The sequence below is a fragment of the Sciurus carolinensis genome, chromosome 6 (assembly GCF_902686445.1).
Source record: "Sciurus carolinensis chromosome 6, mSciCar1.2, whole genome shotgun sequence".
Lineage (NCBI taxonomy): Eukaryota > Metazoa > Chordata > Mammalia > Rodentia > Sciuridae > Sciurus > Sciurus carolinensis.
In genome coordinates, this window is record NC_062218.1 from 126,369,031 (window position 1) to 126,388,307 (window position 19,277).

Below are 19,277 nucleotides of genomic sequence, written 5' to 3' on the forward strand. Positions count from 1 at the left end.
GAAAAGGTGAAATTTGGCAAGGTTTGCTGCAGGAGTGGGATAGGGCAAAGGTAGAGGCGTGGGTCGGAGTGTCCCTGAAGGGTTTGGTTTGCACAGTTTGGTGTGACTAGAGGGTGGGCCACGCACCAATGTGGGAGCATAGCAGAAAGATCCAGGTGGTTTTGCATTGAGTTTTGTTTTGTTTTGCTAGTGGAGGAACAGGTGGAGATCTTGTGTTTTGTTGGGCGTGAGTTTACGGTGTCTTGAGGTATTTGGGTGGAGATGCTTCAGAAGCAGTAGGAACTGAGATAAGAAATCAAGAGGAGGGGCTGGGGCTGTAGCTCAGTGGTAGAGCACTTGCCTCACACGTGTGAGGCACTGGGTTTGATCACCAGCACCACACAAAAATAAATAAAGACATTGTATTCATCTACAACTTAAAAAAAAAAAAAAGGCAAGAAAAGTTCTGGATCTCGGGTTGTTTGCAGGTGCTCACTGAAGCAGTAGAAGTGGATGCTCAGAGTGAGAAGTACAGGGGGCCTGATGGAGCCCTGGGGGCCACCAGCTGAGGAACAGACCCAGCAGGAGCCGGTGGCAGGGATTTGCCTTGCACCATTTCAGTCTCAGTTTAAATGTACCTCCTCAGAAAGTCTCCAGAAGCCCCAGTCTGTGTGAGTGCCCGTGAGGACGTTGTCACTGCCCCATTGGTTGCCCCCTCATATGACACTGAAATTTTAAATCACGTAGTTATTTGACTTTCCCACTAAACTCTGTTAGGCAGAAGTCTGTTTGTTCATCTGCTTATGCCAACCGAGAGCCTGGCATGTGGCATATGTTCAAAGATCCTGTTGGCATGGATTAGAGAATGAGGCAGTCAACCAATCCACCAACCAGTCAGCTAAACATGTAGGGAGAAAATGGGAAGAGGGCAATCCTAGAGTTACGCCTTGGTGTTGGCCTCGCAGCAATCCAGCAGCAGTGTTTTCAAGACAGTCTGCCATTGGATGACTGGCCCCCATGCTCAGCTCCCTCAAATCTGGAGTGACATCACCAGGACCTACAGGGTCTCAGGGGGTCTGCAGCTCCTGCCTCCACTGTCACCACCCCACCTGCCCTTCTTGTTTGTCTTCCAACTCTGGCCACACTGGCCTCCTCTCTCACTGTCCTTCAGCCTCCAGCTCTGCATTCTGTCCCAGTTCCTTCTGAGAGTCCGTGCAAGGCTTTTCCCTCTGTCAGTCAACTGTCTTCGCCCCAGGCCTCCCTGGCCCCTTCAAGTCTGCAACATCACTCACTCCCAGGCACCCATCTCTTCATGGCACTTAGCACTCCATAGGTTGTGTCTGCATTTAGTCCCTCACGTGTTACCAGTTGTTGTCACTTACAGGGATCTTAGCAACCTTGTGTGCCAACCTAATGGTACCCACACACAGGAGGTACTTGAGTGAATAGCTGAGTAGGAGTGGACACACAACTCCTGGAGCTCAGGGTTCTTTGGAAAATGTGGTGATAGTTCAACAGGGAAGATAGTGGGGTCAGGACCACCCAGGAGGCCTGCAGGGAACCCTCCTGAGAACCTCAGGCAGGAGCCTGGGAGAACTTTGCAAAAGTCACAGCTGAGTGGAAATGCAAGGGTCATATGGGAGCGAAGAAGGTGGGGAGAGTGCTTTGGGCAGAGAAGGTCTGCCAGGTCCCTGAGGATAGCAAGTGCTTGGGGACAACTTTGCGGAGTACAGTAAGGCTGCAGCCCAGAGGCAGTCATTGTGTGTGTTAATCGGAACTGGCTGGCTGCCTCCTCTTATTCCTTTGCCATTTTCCAATTAAATTGCTTCAATAGGGGGAAAAAAAGCTTCCATATATAAACACCATTATAGGAAATCATTAAAAAGCATCCATTTCATTATGCTTGCTATATCTGCAAACCTGCATTACTAACCCAGAGGTTTTCTTGGGCTGGATTTTATATGCAGAGTTTGCTGCAGTGTATTTGCTGATCTCCAAAGATAACAGGAGTTAGTCCAGTCAATTTACCTCATCAAAAAGCACTTTTCTTTTGTTTTTCAAACCCCACCTGTCAAAGCCTGGCTGCCTGTTGTGTAAGTTGGTTCCTGGGCACTGTCTTCCAGGTCCGGAGTGGTAAGCGAACTGTTCAGAAAGTGCTGGAACTTCCCAAAGTAGTTAAATAAAGGAGAAAGGTCCCCAGCACATTGCACCTTAAAATAAATGACATCACCTCTTTTCAAACCTGGTCACACTGTTGTCTGGAAAATAAAGGTAACTAAATGGAGAAAGCCAAGGTTAGAATCTTGGCTTAGAACCTTTATTTCCTCAATCAAGTGAAGTGTTGTAGTTAAAAGTGAAAGACTGGATCCAACAGTTAACGTGTTTTGCTCGTGTACTCTGCCATGTGTTTAATCCCCAATCATGAAGGAGGCCCTGAAGTCTTAATAGGGAATCAGAATTCAGAGAAGGTTCATCACTTGTCTGAGGCCACACAGTGAAGAGGTTTCTGTTGCTGTGCCTGTTTCTGCAGATGGCTTTATTTTTGTACTACTCTGTTGCAACAGTGAGACACACTGCGGTTGATACTGTACCCTGCCTGCCACCCTTCAAGGTCTCTAGTGCTGACGGGGGGAATTTTGGGAGCAGCTGTGTGATCACAAGCACCTGGCCTAATTGCCGAGCGTTTGTAATCAAACAAGATTCTGCAGATCCTGAATGAGAAACAACACACTCGACCAAACAATTCAGTGTGTTGCAATCGAGGGGAAGAGATGTGTGCACACGGGCTCATCTCGTCACACATGTGTGGCATCCTCTCCAGCAGGCTCTTTTCCCAGCCCTGCTAATGGAACAGCAAAGCTTTTCTGGAGCAATTGCCTGTAAAACAAACAAAATCTCTGATCCCATAGACCTTTGTTGAGCTAGTTAGAGGTTCTGCTCTGGTATTTTGAGACCATTTCTGATTTTTAGCAAGAAACTTTTATTTTCCTGGAACTTAGCAACGTTAAGCTGTTATAGTCTCATGGGCTGCAAGGAAGCATAGGATACTTTGCTTGCTGGTATGATCATATAGATGATATTTTCCTTCGTATGAGTCGTTTTTGGAGGACAACCAAGGAAGAATTTACACATGGAACCTGGTTTTTTGGCACGGCTGTGACTATGAAATATGTTTAACATTAAAGCCAGATTTTCCTGGCTTAGTGGCTGTTGAGGCTTAATGGCTTCAGGAAAAATGTTTAGAAGTGTCAAGCAGCCACTCCAAGTGGGGAGAGCAGGGCAGCACAGGAAAAGGCAGCCCTGCTTCTTCCAAAAACAATTTTTGCAAACTTGGAGAGAAGTGGTTGGAAAGGTGAGGCAGCCTCTCTGGAGAAGGCTCACTTTTTACTAGGAGGCTAAGTAGTCACTTCTCCTCCAGTACCAAAGGAGAATCAGAGTATTCGTAACCTGACTTGGAAACTGAGGAACCAGCCCCCCACCCTGCCCCATGGAAACTTTAGACTAGACTGAAAGTTGCACCCTGCCTCAATGTAACGGGCTGAGCTGTTTGCTGCCCCTTTCTAACCTCTTCTCCTTAATTTATTTGGGCAACATAATATCCCCCAAGAGGTTCATGAACTGGGTCATCCCTGAGAGCCAAACTCAAGACAAACTTGGGAACATTGGCTTACTGGAGTTACCTCTCTGAGGTAACTATGTTTTCTCCCAGAGTCCTGAACCTGGTCCAACAAGACCCTCCTGGGAACATTAACAGGCCTGAGTGACAGAGGAGACCACCAAAAGTCATTCTGGAAGTTTCCTCAGAGGGTTGAAAGCCAGAAAGGTTATTTATTGTTCTGTTTCAGTTTTATTTTCCTCACATTATACTATTTGGTCATTGCTCAGCCCCCACCCCTACCCACCCAAAAGAGACTTAGGGTATAAATGAGGTAGAATAGAAAACCATTGATCTGCAACCTTCACTCCAGATGAGCTCCCACCATTGCTAGTATTCATGAATTCCTCTAATTTAAGCAGTCTTTATTTTCTAAACTGACCATATCTCCTAAGGTTGACTAGGTTTTGGATGGCTGAAACTCATGACATAGTTTTCCTTAAAACCAGCATTGTGCAGCACTATTAGCTTCTACAACAGCCTGTTTACCCTGTAATGGAAATGAAATCCAGGCCCTTGTTGCTGTTCCTGATACCCTGATCACCACCCTGGTGAACTTTGTTACTATGAGAAACTATTTTGTGTTTCTTTTGGGGCACTAGGGATTGAATTCAGGGGAACTCAGACACTGAGCCATAACCCCAGCCCTTTTAATATTCTTTTTTATTTTGAGACAGGGTCTTGTTGTTTAGGACTTCACTAAATTGCTGAGATTGGCCTCAAACCTTTGATCTTCCTCGTTCGGTCTCCCAATCACTGGGATTACAGGCGTGTGCCACCATGCCCAGCAGTGTTTAATGTTTCTGACATTCAGATGCTGGGAGTACATTCTTCCCCTTTCCCAGGGGGCTTGGAGATCCACAGGCCTGTTACAGGGAGAACCACAAGGCTAGGCACAAGTGCTGGGCCTGAGGTACACAGGCACTGTTTGCTCTCAGGACTAGAGACGGCCTGTCTGCACAGGGTCTCTTGGCTGTCGTGATAATCCAGGCTGGGAAAGGGCTGTTTGGATTGGCAGGGTGGTCACAGGTGAGGCCCATGAGGACCTCTGATGCAGTGAGGGGGGCTGGAATTTTCCCTCCAAACATGCCCCTGACTATCTCTCCAAGATCAGTTCTCAGAGGTATAGAATGATTTTTAAGACTTTTCTTGTAGAATGACAAAATACCACCCTTTTTCTACCCCAAAGGTTTTCCACCATCCTCTATAACACTAGGGATTATCTTATGTTAAGTGTCAACTCAGTGATCAGAAGTCACTCACATAAAATGATGCTGACATATGTGTCGCCAAAGCCTTGCTCTCTAGAAGTCGCTGCCAGCACTTCTATGTAAGAGGAGGAGGGTGCATATAATCTGTGCACATTGGAAGGAGGGGTCTTAGAAGAGGCACCAAGGACTGGGGCTGGCAGTCCCTGGAGGGTGCTTTATGACAGCTGATGTTAGGCCATCTTCCTCATGCCTTCATATTTACGACCAAGTTTGCCATTTCCCAGAAACAAACTGTCAAAATCCAAAGTGACAACAGCAAAAATGAAAACAAATCTCAGGCTGGTAAGATTTGGCTAAAATAGAAGTTGTAAGCATGCAGCCTCATTTTCTTTGAGCAAAGAAGCACAGAAGTCAGATGTGGGCTGGGAGTGTAGGTTGTTCTTCTGGGACTCCATCCCTGAGTGCTGCTGTGTTCTCAGGTGGTCCTCTGCCCGTGGCAAGCATGCTTACAGGGGAGCGTTCCTGTTCTGGGAGCTATACTGAGAAACCCATCATTTTAGAAGTCTCTGGGTTAAATTGAGGTCTCAGTATATCCATACTGCGTGAGACCTTCTTGCCTAGAATGCAAAGTATTTGTTTTCCCCTCAACTTTTTATTTTGAAAATTTTCCAACTTACATAAATGGTAAGGTAAACCTAAAAAAACTGTTTTCGATTAACCAGTTATTAACATTTTGCCACATTTTCATCCCCCTCCCTCTCCCTCTTTCACATTTATGTTTGTGTGTGTGTGTGTGTGTGTGTGTGTGTGTGTGCGCGTGCGTGTATTTTTTTTTTTCCTGAGCCAGGTGAAAGTCACTTAACAGACTTTCATTCTTCATTCCTTAATACATCAGTAAGAACTTCTTAAGAACAGGAATCCTCTCCTGTGTAACCAGAGTTTTTATCACACCCAAGACTTTTAACACTGGGGGAACACATTAATATATAGTCCAAATTCAACTTTTTCCAGTTGTCCCATTAATGCCTTTTATTACTTTGTAGATCTGGCATTCAATCAAGGTTGACACATCATACTCAGTTACCATGTCCCATTACTCCCCTTTATCCTAGGAGAGTACCCCCTGCCCTGGTTTCGTCTGTCATGATGTTGACATCTTGGAGGAGACCAGCCCTATATCATCTTAGAAAACCCCTTATTCTGAATAGTCTGATTGTTTTCTTATTAGATTTGTGGTTAAAATTTCTTCTTTTTTTTATTTCAAAAAAGATATATAGGTGATGATATGTCCTCATTGCTATGTTGCAACAAGAGGCTCCTAATGCCAGTCAGTCCATTGTTGATAGTGTTGAGATATTCTAAAACTACAACGGCATTGTTCTTATAAATCCTCTTGTCTTGTTAGACGCAGGCAATTTGAAGCATTAAGCAGGGGGTAACCTCTGAGGGTACTTTCTTTCTCTTCCTCTTCTCCTTGGCATTCAGACCTGGTAGTCTAAGATTCTACCATTTTCTGTGTTGCTTTGTTCTGCTACTGTCTATTCCTGATGGGAGCACTTTGCCGTATGCCAAGTGCAGAGGACTGCTAACAAGAAAGCAGTAGTCCCCCTGGGTGCAGCTTTGGAGTTAGAGTAGAATCCGAAGTGTTAGATCCCTCGTATGTAAGGTCTTGCCCCTTCGCAGAAAACCTGCTTTGATGCTAAAAGAATTTGCAGCTCTTTCTTCCTTTTAGTTTTTTGGTGCTGGGGATTGAACCCAGGGCCTCATACCTGCCAGACACATGCTCTACCACTGAACTCCACCTGCAGCCTCATTTCTTCCACTTTAAGTTGCTTTTTCAGGCCTGATACATGCCCAGTCAGAACAGTGGGCTGGGTGGCATGAATTGGCCCTGTCAGGCAGCAAGGGTGATGTGAAGGTCTGTCCTGCCACCGCCCACATCATAGCAGGCCTGCAGCCACTTCTGTATCTTAGCCTGGTTCAAATTCACTGTAGCTAATATCTCTTACTTCACTAGAAGCTTTCTACTTCCAAGAACTTAATTGAAAGCTTTTGGCCTTTTAGAATGTGTGATATGTCATTTGATATGTCTTAAATTTGATGATACTTGATGAATGAGTATGCAACAAAAACTTGATACTTTAAAAAGTTGGCTTATAAAAAGCCTTTCATTTCTTTTATGCTTTCAACTCATCCAGTGTAAAACAAATGCCTACTCCAGGTCCAGCATTGCGAGTCTCTGGGAACACGGTGTTGAGTGAATGGCATTGTTGCTCCCAGGGCTGGACTTGGTAGGGCCTGAGTGCTGGTTAGTAGTTGATTATGGGGAATGTGATGCCCTCATCAGATGCCTCCCGGGAAATGGGATTTCAGGGCAAAGCTTAAAAAAGATCTGTAGGAAAAGGAGAACGAGGGGTTTCCAAGCTGGGCAAATACCTAACCAGTAACTGTGAAGCAAATACCAAGTCCCAGAAGTGCGAACTGTGTGAATCTAGAGCAGATTCATTGGAGCAGATTTATCAGGTGAAGACTGGGCTACTAAATCAGGGAGACTGGGGGACAGTCTTTAACATTTAATCCATTTAGCTGGACTTTTTGTGGGTTAGGATTTTTCTAGGAGGTTAAAAACAAGAGCAGCAATTTTTAACACCTGATTCAACATGAAGCAATTCTGGCATAGTTTTTGGTGTCAACTGGGGGCATAGGCATAGTTGGTCCTGAGACAGAAAAAGAAAGCCAGGTTTGCCCACTAGGGTGTCTTTAATTGGGCAAGAATGCTATTGAGTTTCCTTAGTTTTTGTAACCAAGAAATTCCTCTTACCTCCTTTCCTAATTTCAAAAGTACACGGCTCTTCCCTCAAACAGCAACATAAAAACCCAAAACCCTGGGTTCTCATTAGGAAAACATAGCCCCAGCTGTGTGTTCTCCAGCTCCCTTCAGAAGTCTAACTGGGAAAGGTTACATTTAGAAAACATAGCAAAATGCTATAGGAGTTGCTGGGGACTGTAGCAGGACTGGACAGCATCCAGCCAGGCGAGAAGTGAGCTGGAGCACCCTGGACATGCTGAGTCCAGAGGGGTCAGCTTTGCTACTTGGCAGGTTGCTGTGGTATAGAAGGGCCCAACGCTGCCAGACCTTTGAATCTCACAAGAACAGCTATCAATCCTAATGACTTTTAAATGGTGACAATTCATCAAAACTTGCCTTTAAAAATAGGGCCATTCTGGACACCCAAACCCGGCCAGATGTGCACACATTCTCTGGCTGCCAGTGGCTAGTTTGCATCCTCTAGTCAAAGGAGAGGTTGGTTCCATGCACTTTAATGTGTCCTGTTCCATCAGACAGCAGAGTAGAAACCTGGAAGGCCACATGCCTAGATTATGTGAGCTTAGCCCTTCCCCAAGTCCCCTTGACATTGTGCTTTATGGTCTATGTCTTCCATTCTAATTGAATGTTAGTTTAAGAAAAAAAAATAGGAAATCTGCCTATATATGAAACTGGCTGAGGGAACTTAAAGTCACATCACTTCATGACACATATGAAGTTCAATGTTCCTAAATTCTTTCTGCATCGATTGCCAGAAAAGCATTGTATCTCTTGTGAATAGGAAATGCTTTCTCCTTTCCGACAAGAGATAATTCATTTTTGCTCTGGCTGCCAGGAAGCTCGTAGCTAAATGAAAGAGTCGGCCTCAGCAAGTTGTGTTAGTTTCCATTTGCTTCCACAGCGGTTCCCCAGACCCAGGTGCTGTGTTTCCCCCCTTTTTGTGGTTGTTTGTAAAAAGTCCCCTCAGAATCTTGTTTGCAAAGAGGCATGATATAAATGAAGTCTGTTAGAGGACAGTGTAGCTGAACAGAGGGCCTCCACTCTCCCATGGACATAGAACAGAGGTGTCCCCTTTCATGTGTGAAGCACAGCATGGTGAGGGGAGGCAGTGGGCCTCTCTCATAGAAACTCACTGGAGCTCTGATGGGAAGACTGGAGCTTTAAGGAGTCAGTGACCTCCCTCCAGTTCTTTAGGTTTCCTGTATCTCTACTCTCTTATTTCTCCTGCTTTCCCATTCTCCAACATTTTTTAATTAAACAATTGTTCCTCAAACCCTTTGTGAACATACTGCCATTCTTAAAGCCTTGGTTTGTGTTTTATATATACCTGCATATATACTTGTTTGGGTTTTTTATTCACCAAAATACATTATTTTATTTTTATAGTGGTTTTATAATACACACACACACACACACACACACACACACACATACATAGTTTGTGGCTCTATATACATATGTGTATATGTATATACATAAAATTAAAAATTTGCCATGTTAAACTGTGTGTGTGTGCACACAAGTGCAATAGTGGGGATTAAGCCCAGGGCCGCTTTACCACTGAGTTACAATTCCTATCCTTTTTTGTTTTGTTTTATTTATTGTTTTGTGTACTAGGGATTGAACCCAAGATGGTTTAACCTCTGAGCTACATCCCTTGTCGTTTTTATTTTATTTTTTGATACAGGTCTTATTAAGTTGCCCAGCCTGTTTTCAAACTTGTGATCCTCCTGCCTGATCCTCAAGTCACTAGGATCATAGGCATGCACCTTGGCGCCTGGCTCATATTAACCATTTTTAAATGAACCGTTTAGTGATATTAAATGCACTCATAGAGTTCTCCATTTCCAGAACTTTTCCATCCTCCCCAGGATGCCCTGTACCTAACATGTACCTGTTAAACAGTAACTGCTGGTCCCCCCCCAACCTCCACAGGTCCATTCCACTGTCTCTTTCTATGCAATCGCCTATTCTACTAACATCTCATAAAAGTAGAATTATGCAGTATTTGCCCTTTCATGTCTGACTTATTTCACTTAGCATAATGTTTTCAAGGTCCATCCATGTTGTATATAATGGAATTTCATTCCTTTTTAAAGGTGATTCATATTCCATGATTTGTGTGTACCACATTAGGTTTACTCATATATCAGTGGACATTTGTTTCCACCTTTCAGCTAATGTAAATAGTGCTGCTGTGAACATTGGTGTACAATCATCTATTGGAATCCCTGCCTTCATTTCTATTGGGTATAAGCCTAGGAGTGTAATTGCTAAATCATATGGCCATTCATTTTTTTTTTTTTTTTTTTTTTTTTTTTTTGCATTGCTGTGGTCGAATCCAGGGCCTCATGCTTGCTTGGCACATGTTGTACCACTGAGCTACAGCCCCAGCTCCTGTGTGTGACTTTCTTAAGACCACTGTTTTCCACAACTGCAACATTTTACTTTCCCACCAGCAATGCAGAAGGGTTCCAACTTTTCCATGTTACCAAAGCAATTGTTAATTTTCTGTGTTATGTGTGTGTACATGTGTGTGCATACATGTACCTGTGCCATTCAGATTCCTATGTGAATTTTTTCAATAACATTTTGACAATATATTCCTTTCATGGAGTATTTAATCCATTAGCCCTTAATGTAATTAATGATGTGGCTGACTGTGGGTCTCCGAATTTACTATTCGTTTTCTGTTTATTCACTTTCTGATTTTTTTGTTCTTTTTCTCCTTTCTTCCTTCTTTTGGTTTAGCTGACCTTTTTTTTTTTTTTTAAGAATTTAATTTTAATTTATTTATTGTCTATCAACTGTTCCTCTTAGTTTTTTTTTGTTGTTGTTTGTTAGTCTTTTTAAGTGATTATTCTGGGAATTAGAGTACCTTTTCAGAATCTACTGAGTTAATATTCCTCACTTAATTGTGATTTCTGTCCCTCTGTGGACTCTCTTGGGAAACAATGACTGTAAGCAGGCCTGCAGTGTTCTAGATGGTGCTTGTACACCCAAAGAGCCTTAGTCCAGTTGCAGTGGTGAAATCACCTGGTCATAGGAGGCCATGTCTGTAGCTTCAACTATGCTGTACACCTACTGTGCAGCCTCCCTGAGTAACTAAAGTCCTTAAGCCTCACCTACGTTCCCCAGGGGGCAAGACTTACCCCACTACCTGGTGGGATGGAGTAGGATGAAATGCATGAAAGTCCTGTCTAAACTGTCAAGGGTGCTGATCAAACTGGGGTAGGATAGGAGACATAAAAATAGGTAGAAAGAGACATTAAGGAAGGACAAGGGAATAAGATTTTTTTTCCAGAAATTCCACATAATTTTCCCCTGTCACTCCCCAGGCCAGTTCCAAATAACCTGGGAAATCTATAAATCTACCTGTGCACCACGAATTAATTCCATAATATATAGATTAAGAGATATGATATTTTCAGAGACCTATAGTTGAAGAGACTTCCAGTGCTAGCTACTGATCAGAGAATGAAGACCATATCAGACTAAAGATTCAGAGACTGACCAGACCACCAGAAACCATCTTGAGATCACCAGACTGATACTGTTCCTGCATGCCTTTCTGTACCCACCCCTCACCAAGTTTCCTTTAAAAGAAGAGCTGGGAACCCTGAAAACTCATCTCTCGCTCTCGAGATGACCTGCATTCTCCCTTGAATGTGTATCTACCTTTGTAAATCAGCCTCTGACTGGTAACGCTGAAATTCTTTTCCTTCACCTATGCCAGGAATGCCCTGGTCCTGAGTCGAGTTCCCATTCTCTTCCAGAATATCTCAGGAACAGAAGGAACGCCTCGGACCCTTCTTTAGCGACATCGCCTCCCCCATGACTAAACCAAAGGATCATTATCCTGTTTCAAGATCTAGGTCACTGTGAGTCCAACACTAGGCATGTTTTGCCCTGCTTGGATAACCTGGTCCCTTGTCTTGGCTTATCTCATTTCCTCTGGTCCCTTGATGTTACGCCTCTGGTCTTTTGTGGAGACTCGCCCTTTGGTGTTGGAGGCCCTGTCTCTGGCAGGGCCCATATTGTGCAGGGCACTTAGACCAAAGGAAGGAGTTTAGAACTTGTTTTAAGAGTATACTTAGGAGAATATGCCACAGACAATGAAAGACAGTTCTACAGTATGATGGCAGTAGATGGAGGCAAGTGATTGGTGTCATGTGACAGTACCTCAGACAGGGGACCCAGCTCATCTTCTCCTGCTTGCCCGGTCACTTTGTCCTTCTGTGAGACTCCAAACCAGGTGCAATGGCGAGGGACCGTCCTATGTGAGCAGATCATTAATTGGGCCTGTGTGAAACTACAGTGCAGAGTTCTGTGCATAACAGACTAGAGTATGTGGGGTTAAACACCCAATGGATATTCTTATACATTCTGCCTCCTAAGACCAAAGAAAGTGTTGGTAGCCCTGCTTTGTTTGAAGGGTGGATGCTTGTGAGTTCCTTACAGTCTGTGTGCTGACTTAAATACCTTCCTCACATCCTGATTCCGTCCTGCACTTGCACTGTGTTCTTTATGGATACTTGCCCAGGGTGGTGACGGGCAGCTGAGAGAAGGGGCTCTAGCACTCACCGTGTGTATCTGTGAACCTCTCAGAATCTAGGACGGTCTTTTGTTCATCTTTGAACTCTGCTTCCAACCTAAGACCAGGGCTCAACAACTATCTGGTTATAGAATGAAATGGAAATACTGATTGGATCTCTAGTCCCTCCTCCTGTTCCCTATGGCCCAGCACCCTCAGGAATCAGCCTGGTTGCCACCCCTTCTGTTCCACCATGAGAACGCCTCAGTAAACACATCCAATATGAATGCTGTCAGGTGGACCTTTGCTGGGGAAGTCAGCATGGAATGACTGAATAGAGATGTCTTTATTCCTTATTCTGTCCATAAGCACTTAACAGTACAAATGATTCAGGGATGTGTGTTGACCAGCTTGGGGCACCAGGAAACCTACCCCTGAGGGTCACTACACCTGTGGTCACTGGGGTGTGCTGGTCTTCACCTGGGCCCCTTTACCTCTCACTGATGGTGTGCACCTGCCCTCTGTGTCCAGAGGGCCCTGTAGAGTGATGATCATCCCACATGTTAGCAGCTCAGGATGTGATCCATAAAAAAGAAGAAAAGCACAAAGCTAATATAGATTATGCTACTATTGACAGAGTCTGTGTTTCTGGTCTTATTGCCTCTTTTTTTTTTTTTTTTTTTTTTTTTTCCTTTTTGTACCAGGGATTGAACCCAGGGACACTTAACCACAGAACCACATCCCCAGAGTTTTTTTATATTTCATTTAGAGACAGGGTCTCCTTGAGTTGCTGAGGCTGACTTTGAATGTGCAATCCTCCTGCCTTACCTCCTAAGCCGCTGGAATTACAGACGTGAGCCATTGCTCCCAGCGATTGCCTCTTAAATATACAGTGATGTGTAGTGTTTCTATTTGCTCATTTAAAAAATAATATTTGATTGCCTATGTTGGAGATACAGTGGTGAGGAAGATCAAATGTCCTGCTTTGATGATTCCATGAAGAAAACAGGACAGTGAGATAGGGACTGGGCAGAGGGAGATGGAAACCATGCTCTAGATAGGGATGGGCTTGGTGAGGAGGTGACATTTGAACTGAGAACTGTGTGATAATTTGTATGGAAATTAGAAGAAATAGCAAAGGCCAAGGAACCCTTGGGACAGACCAGAATTTGGCATGTTCTAGGGACAAAGAGAGGACCAGGAGTATGAAAAGAACATACAGAACACCAGGAGGAGGACAGATGGTTCTCACCCTGACTGTACCATAGAATTTTCTGAAGAACTTAAAAAAAAAAAAAAAAAATCCAGTGTCCAAGCCCTACCTGCAAAGGTTGTGATTTAATTGGTCTGGGGTGGAGCCTGGACATTGGCATTTTATAAAAGCTTCCTAGCACAGCTTGGGTTGACAACATATCTGGATCATGCAGAGTGTTGGATGCTGGTAAGGAACTTGAACTTGAGTTGAATGACAGTGTGAAGCCATTGGACAGTTTGGACTAGGAAATTAACATAATCTTTAATTAAATCATAATTAAAGATTTATGTCTTTAAGAGGCTCACTTTGGCTATAGTGTGGGTAGTAGAGGTAGGGGGTTATTACGGTGGCCCACTTGAGAAATGACGGTGACTTGAATCAGGGTGGTTTCAGTGGAGATGGTAGGAGGAGGTCAGTATTTAGATTGGAGGCTGTGGTCAAAAGATGGATTGGATTTAAAATGTGAGACAAAAAGACCTCCTGGTTGTCTCTGAATTGACCCAAATAACTGGGTGGATAGTGCTACCATTCACAGAGATGGGATTGCTCAGGGAGGAACAAGTTTGAGAAGTTGGCATGCCTTGTTTGGAGTGAAAACCTCAAGCTGGTTTTCTGTCTAGAGTTAACTTACAGCCAAATGAGACTGGCTAAAAATATCCTGAGAAATCCCGTTCCTACAGTGCTAAGAGTTTTCTTGAAGTCTTCCAAAGGTAAGCCCCCGCAAAGCAGTTGACCACTTTAGTGCATGGAACCTGTGATGAGCAAGGAAACTGAGGATACTGAGCTTCTTTCCTGTGGGTATCAGGCTGAATGTAGGGAAAAGATATACTTTGAGAGATTGCATGCAGTCAACACCTGTCTTGCAATAATAATTGAGTGGTGTGGTCATGTAGAGAATGAAAAACAAAGAAAAAGAAAAGAAAAAGAAATTTATATTTGACTTTAAGAGAATTTTTCCCCCAGCAAAATTATTTTCCAAGATACATCTAGCTCATGATATAATTCCTTCCCTGACCAGGCCCTGGATGTCTAGCAGTTAAAAGTTATTGAGACTGTTAAATCAAGATTAAATTATTAGAATTATTAAATTATTAGAGGAGGTACACACCTGTAATCCCAGCTCCTCGGAAGACTGTGGCAGGCGAATTGCAAATTTGAGGCCAGCCTGGGCAACTTAGTAAATTCCTATCTTAAAATAAAAATTAAAAAGGTCTAGGGATGCAACTCAGTGGTAGAGTGCCCAAGCACCACAAAATCTCTTATGTCACTAAATAAAAAATTAAATTATTAGAATACTGACTCTTTAATTCCAAACTCCTTATCACAGACCCAAGAAATGAAGTATTCATATTTTCCTAATTATGCTGATGGAGCCCTGGTTCAGTGAGAATGACATGGGAATTTTTAAGAAGTTTGTCATTTTTTTCCCCCGATGAAAGTACATGGATTAAATTGCAAAGATGGTGCATACAGATTGGTGTATGGAATTGAGGAGCTCAGATTTTAAGTTCATTGAGGACAAAACTGTTTCTTATTTTTTATTTTTTATTTTGTTTTTAGTACTGCGAATTAAACCCAGGTGCACTTTACCACTGAACTACATTCCCAGTCCTTTTTTATTTTTTTATTGTGAGACAGGGGTCTCATTAAGTTGCTGAGAGTTTTGTTAAGTTGCCCACACTGGCCTCCAACTTGCGATCCTCCTGCTTCAGCCTTCTAAGTCACTGGGATTACAGGTGTGTGCCACCACACCTGGCTTATCTGTTTTTCAAAAATACCTAGCACATTGTTCATTCTGGGGCTTTTAATTGTTTAGAAAAGTTAGGAGATCTTTGTAGCTGAAACTCTGGAGTCAGTACAGATCTGAATGACTGAACAGGAAGGTTGACCAGAAGTCTTCTGAAATGCCAGCAGCCCCTTGGTGGGTCATTTCTTTGTTCTTAGTAAAGAAACTCAAGATGTGGTTGCCTTTGACTGTAAAGCAGGAGAATTCAGGGTGGTGTAGCTATTTAGAAAATAACTGGGATCTGAGACTCCTCTCTAAAGAGCTTTAAGTTAGCTACAAGCCTCACAGGTAGCCCCTGAGACCAGGCTGCTCATCTGCCTGCTTAATACCATGGTCTGTCCTCATTCACCCACAGATAACTGCAGTGACCTGAACTCAGAACTGCAGAGGGTGCTGACGGGGCTGGAGAGTGTTGTCTGCGGCAGGAAGAAGAGCAGCTGCAGCCTCTCCGTGGCTGAGGTGGACAGACACATCGAGCAGCTCACCACGGCCAGCGAGCACTGTGACTTGGCTATTAAGGTGGGCCTCCCTCAACCCTCTGCCAGGCTGTTTCAGATTATGTGAGAGAAGTGCTCAGAACCCGCTCTTCAGCCTGGTTGTCTCATATACCTGTTAGGGATGTTTCTATGACAGCCATGCTAGATATTGGGCCACCAGGTAGAAGCAGGGGCCCTACAAATACTTGCTTGACTGAGTGAATATTGACAGTCAAGATCCCTGGCTTTTCAATAAAAGGGATGATTTGCTTGGAAATGATTTGATTACTAGCACCGAGCCACATCATTTTAGCATGGTTCATGGTAGAGTACTTGTAAATGTACCATGGAAGTTTTATTGCAGCTTTAACGCCTCGAGAACATGATTTCATGAGTTAACAATCCGGGTTGCTGACAAAGGGAAGGTTCAGCACATGACTGAGTCATTCCATCCCCAGCACAATGCAGCTGGATCTCGGCCACATCTCTGACAGGTTTTCATCTTCCTGCTGAAGAAGGAGCAGGTGAGGGAAATCTGCTGCATCCGCACAAACGCATCCTGAACAATGGGAAAGACAAGTCCTGCTGATCCCAGGCCTCAGATGTCTTTATATTACTGTACCATAACTTGGCGACCTAGACCTAGAAATTCAGACGTGGAGGTCTGGGAGGATCTTTTTAAAAGGGACAATCTAGGCCCAAGTTTCTGTCAACAAGAACCCTGGACTCCTCCAAGGGGACTGTGTTCTCAAGGTACAGCATGGTGTCTGTTTATAACATAGCCGACTTTCCATCTCTTTCATCTCAATTGGAAATACATAGGTGATGTGGGGTTGGGGATGAGGAGAAGCCATCATGGGTGTTTCTTGCTCTGGAGTCTCCCAGACCCCACATTAGATTGCATTGCTTACGTGGGTACTAGACCCAGCCTCCACGTTGAGAGGAAAAGAGGAGACCAGGGACTTCTATCAACCAACAAGGGACAAAGCAGAGCTTGGAGCAGAGTCAACTAGGATAAGAGTCTTGGATTTGAAAGGAGAAACAAAGCAGGACATGAGGAAAGGGGCAGCAGGATTTGGGTACCTGTGTTCACCAGGGAACCAGTGTGAGGATCTGAGAGTGGCATACTCCAGGAGTTTTAGTATTTGAAACCCGTTTCTCATCACATCTCTTCTCTGCCTTTTATACCTGCACAGTAATTCTCCCTTCTGTTTAGAAATCAACTGACCTCTACTTCCTTTCACAAAGGATAGTACATGTGAATGAATAGTTTCTGAGAGCAAGCAGAAAAGTTCTTTTTTTTTCTTTTCTAATTTTATGTATCTTTCTTCTCCACTGATACTGTTGTAAATGAATTTTTAATAACCTTTCAAATACGATAAAGATTCTCTCTCTCTCTCTTTTTTTTTTTTTTTTTTAGATCAGAGCTACCTTATTAATTAAATCCCTGCTGTTTGAGAAACCTCCACAATGAGCTTCCTCTTTTCTGTGTCACTGAGGTTTATTTTTGACTTTCACATCTTGGGACTGAACCTCATTTGCACCATCCGAATTCTGATGTGACACTCAGAGTGGGAAAGGGCGATGTGATCTGTTTTATTGCTGAGCTGGCACACAGGAAGCCTGTAATTTAGGAAACTTCCGATGAGATTTTGCAGGCAGTTTGCAGCCTCAAGTGTGTCGCTGCATCGTCAGGTTCAGTCATTGGCCTGCTGCCTGGTCAGTCTTTCGCCAACTCTAGAACTCTAGTGAAGGAGATGAACAGTTGCATGGATGTGGCAGTTAGCACCACACTCACTTAAACATCAGGCAGGGACAGTGTTCTCCTAACTCTGGGGACTGTTGGGTAACACAGACCATGAGCCAGGCAAGTGAGACAGGCCCATCAGAAACTGGGGAGAGGACCGTAGTGGAGGGGTGTCTCTGGTCGCCATCCCCGTGTGCAATGAAGTGGCTCTAAGCCCGCTCCTTCACGGGCTCCTGTGCAGCCTGGGTTCTTGTGTCCCCGTTCCTCCAAGGTAGTGAACATGACTTTTCTTTGTGGCCATGTTTTGCAGACAGTTGAAGAGATTGAGGGGGTGCTTGGCCGCGACCTGTACCCCAACCTGACTGAAGAGCGGTCCCGGTGGGAGAAGGAGCTGGCTGGACTGAGGGAAGAGAACGAGAGCCTGACTGCCATGCTGTGCAGCAAAGAGGAGGAGCTGAACCGGACCAAGGCCACCATGAATGCCATCCGGGAGGAGCGCGACCGGCTCCGGAGGAGGGTGAGCACCCAGCCAGCAGGACCAGGCCTGTCCGAGTCACGGGGCCGAGAGGAGTGGGCATGTAGAGCCAAGGGCAGCCCCAGAGTTTCATGGAACCTCAGTTTTGGGAATCACCAACCCTTCCTGGTTATGAAGTCATTCTAGAAAGTAGTTTTAAAATGCTAAGATGTTAGAGAAAAGATTTAAAAAACACCCTCTTAAGTAGATGATATTAGAGCATATTTTCTCAAACTACTCTCCTGGGTAGGAACAACTTCTGCGAACCCCATTAAAATGTGCTTCTTTTAAGATAGTCTAATAATATTTTTATAATTTGAAAAAATACAGAATTTTCTCCTTTCAATTTTTTTCTGCAAAGTTTTCTTTAATTTCATAGTATGTGCTGTTACTTATTTATACTAAATCTAATGTAAAATGTCCTATCTTCTAGTATAGCTATTAAAATTAAAATAGCCCTATATGTATGTATCTGTATGCACATCTGTGTGTGTGTGTGTGTGAGAGAGAGAGAGAGAGAGAGAGAGAGAGAGAGAAAGAGAGAGAGAGACAGAGAGATCAATTGATCAATTTCTGTTATTCACCTAAAGGCCTCCCTGCTCCAGTTTGAAGAACTACTTTGCTGAGGACATATATCCCTTACTGAATGTGCTGATGTTTCAGCATAGAAATGTTTTAGCCTAGAATTGTTAAAGCACTCAGTTTTCTAAAGACGCGATTTTTACCGCCCCCCAGGGGCCCACAAGTACTTCTTTGCTTGGCTGCGAATTTCATCTGTGATTGGACTGGGAGTGAAGCAATGATTTCTTCAATCAGAAACAATTCCCTCCGAACTTCACTTTGAATTACTAGACCTACTTTACTCTCTTTCTCCATCTAAGCAATATTAGGAGGTTACTTTAGAGTCATGCTCTGAATGGTAATTTTGCACATGAAGTAGAAAGAGAGGGGAGAAAATAAATCTAGTTGGTCTTGTCCACCTTCACCATTGCTGTTTCTCCCTAACCTTTGAAGAACACCTTGAAAGTAACCTGTTCTTCAATAAGGTCAGGCGTGTAAATGGTTCTGTTCTTAATCCATATGCAATATTCTTAGTTGTTTGAATACGAGGGAAATTACTGTTGTTGAACATTATCAACGCCGTTCCTCATTTGTGCCTAGTGTTATAATTAAAGGGTCAGCACTCCTTCTTATATCTGAACATCATTTATCTTAACTCTTGTGCATTAAGCATTTTTTTCAGTACCCAGCTTTATCAAATGCCATTCTCCAAACTTGCATCAGCAGGTGTGA

At 43.8% G+C, this 19,277-nt stretch overlaps 1 protein-coding gene across 3 annotated transcripts in view; it reads left to right on the forward strand.

Annotated features, from left to right (window-relative positions):
* The window catches only part of Mcc (MCC regulator of WNT signaling pathway), a 463,169-nt gene that overhangs the window by 374,310 nt on the left and 69,582 nt on the right, over window positions 1-19,277 (forward strand). For all 3 annotated transcript variants that reach the window (XM_047556679.1, XM_047556680.1, XM_047556681.1), the window contains 2 exons: window positions 15,603-15,766; window positions 17,781-17,987. In XM_047556679.1, the coding sequence (XP_047412635.1) occupies window positions 15,603-15,766; window positions 17,781-17,987 (371 nt within the window). The remainder of the gene's footprint in view (window positions 1-15,602; window positions 15,767-17,780; window positions 17,988-19,277) is intronic.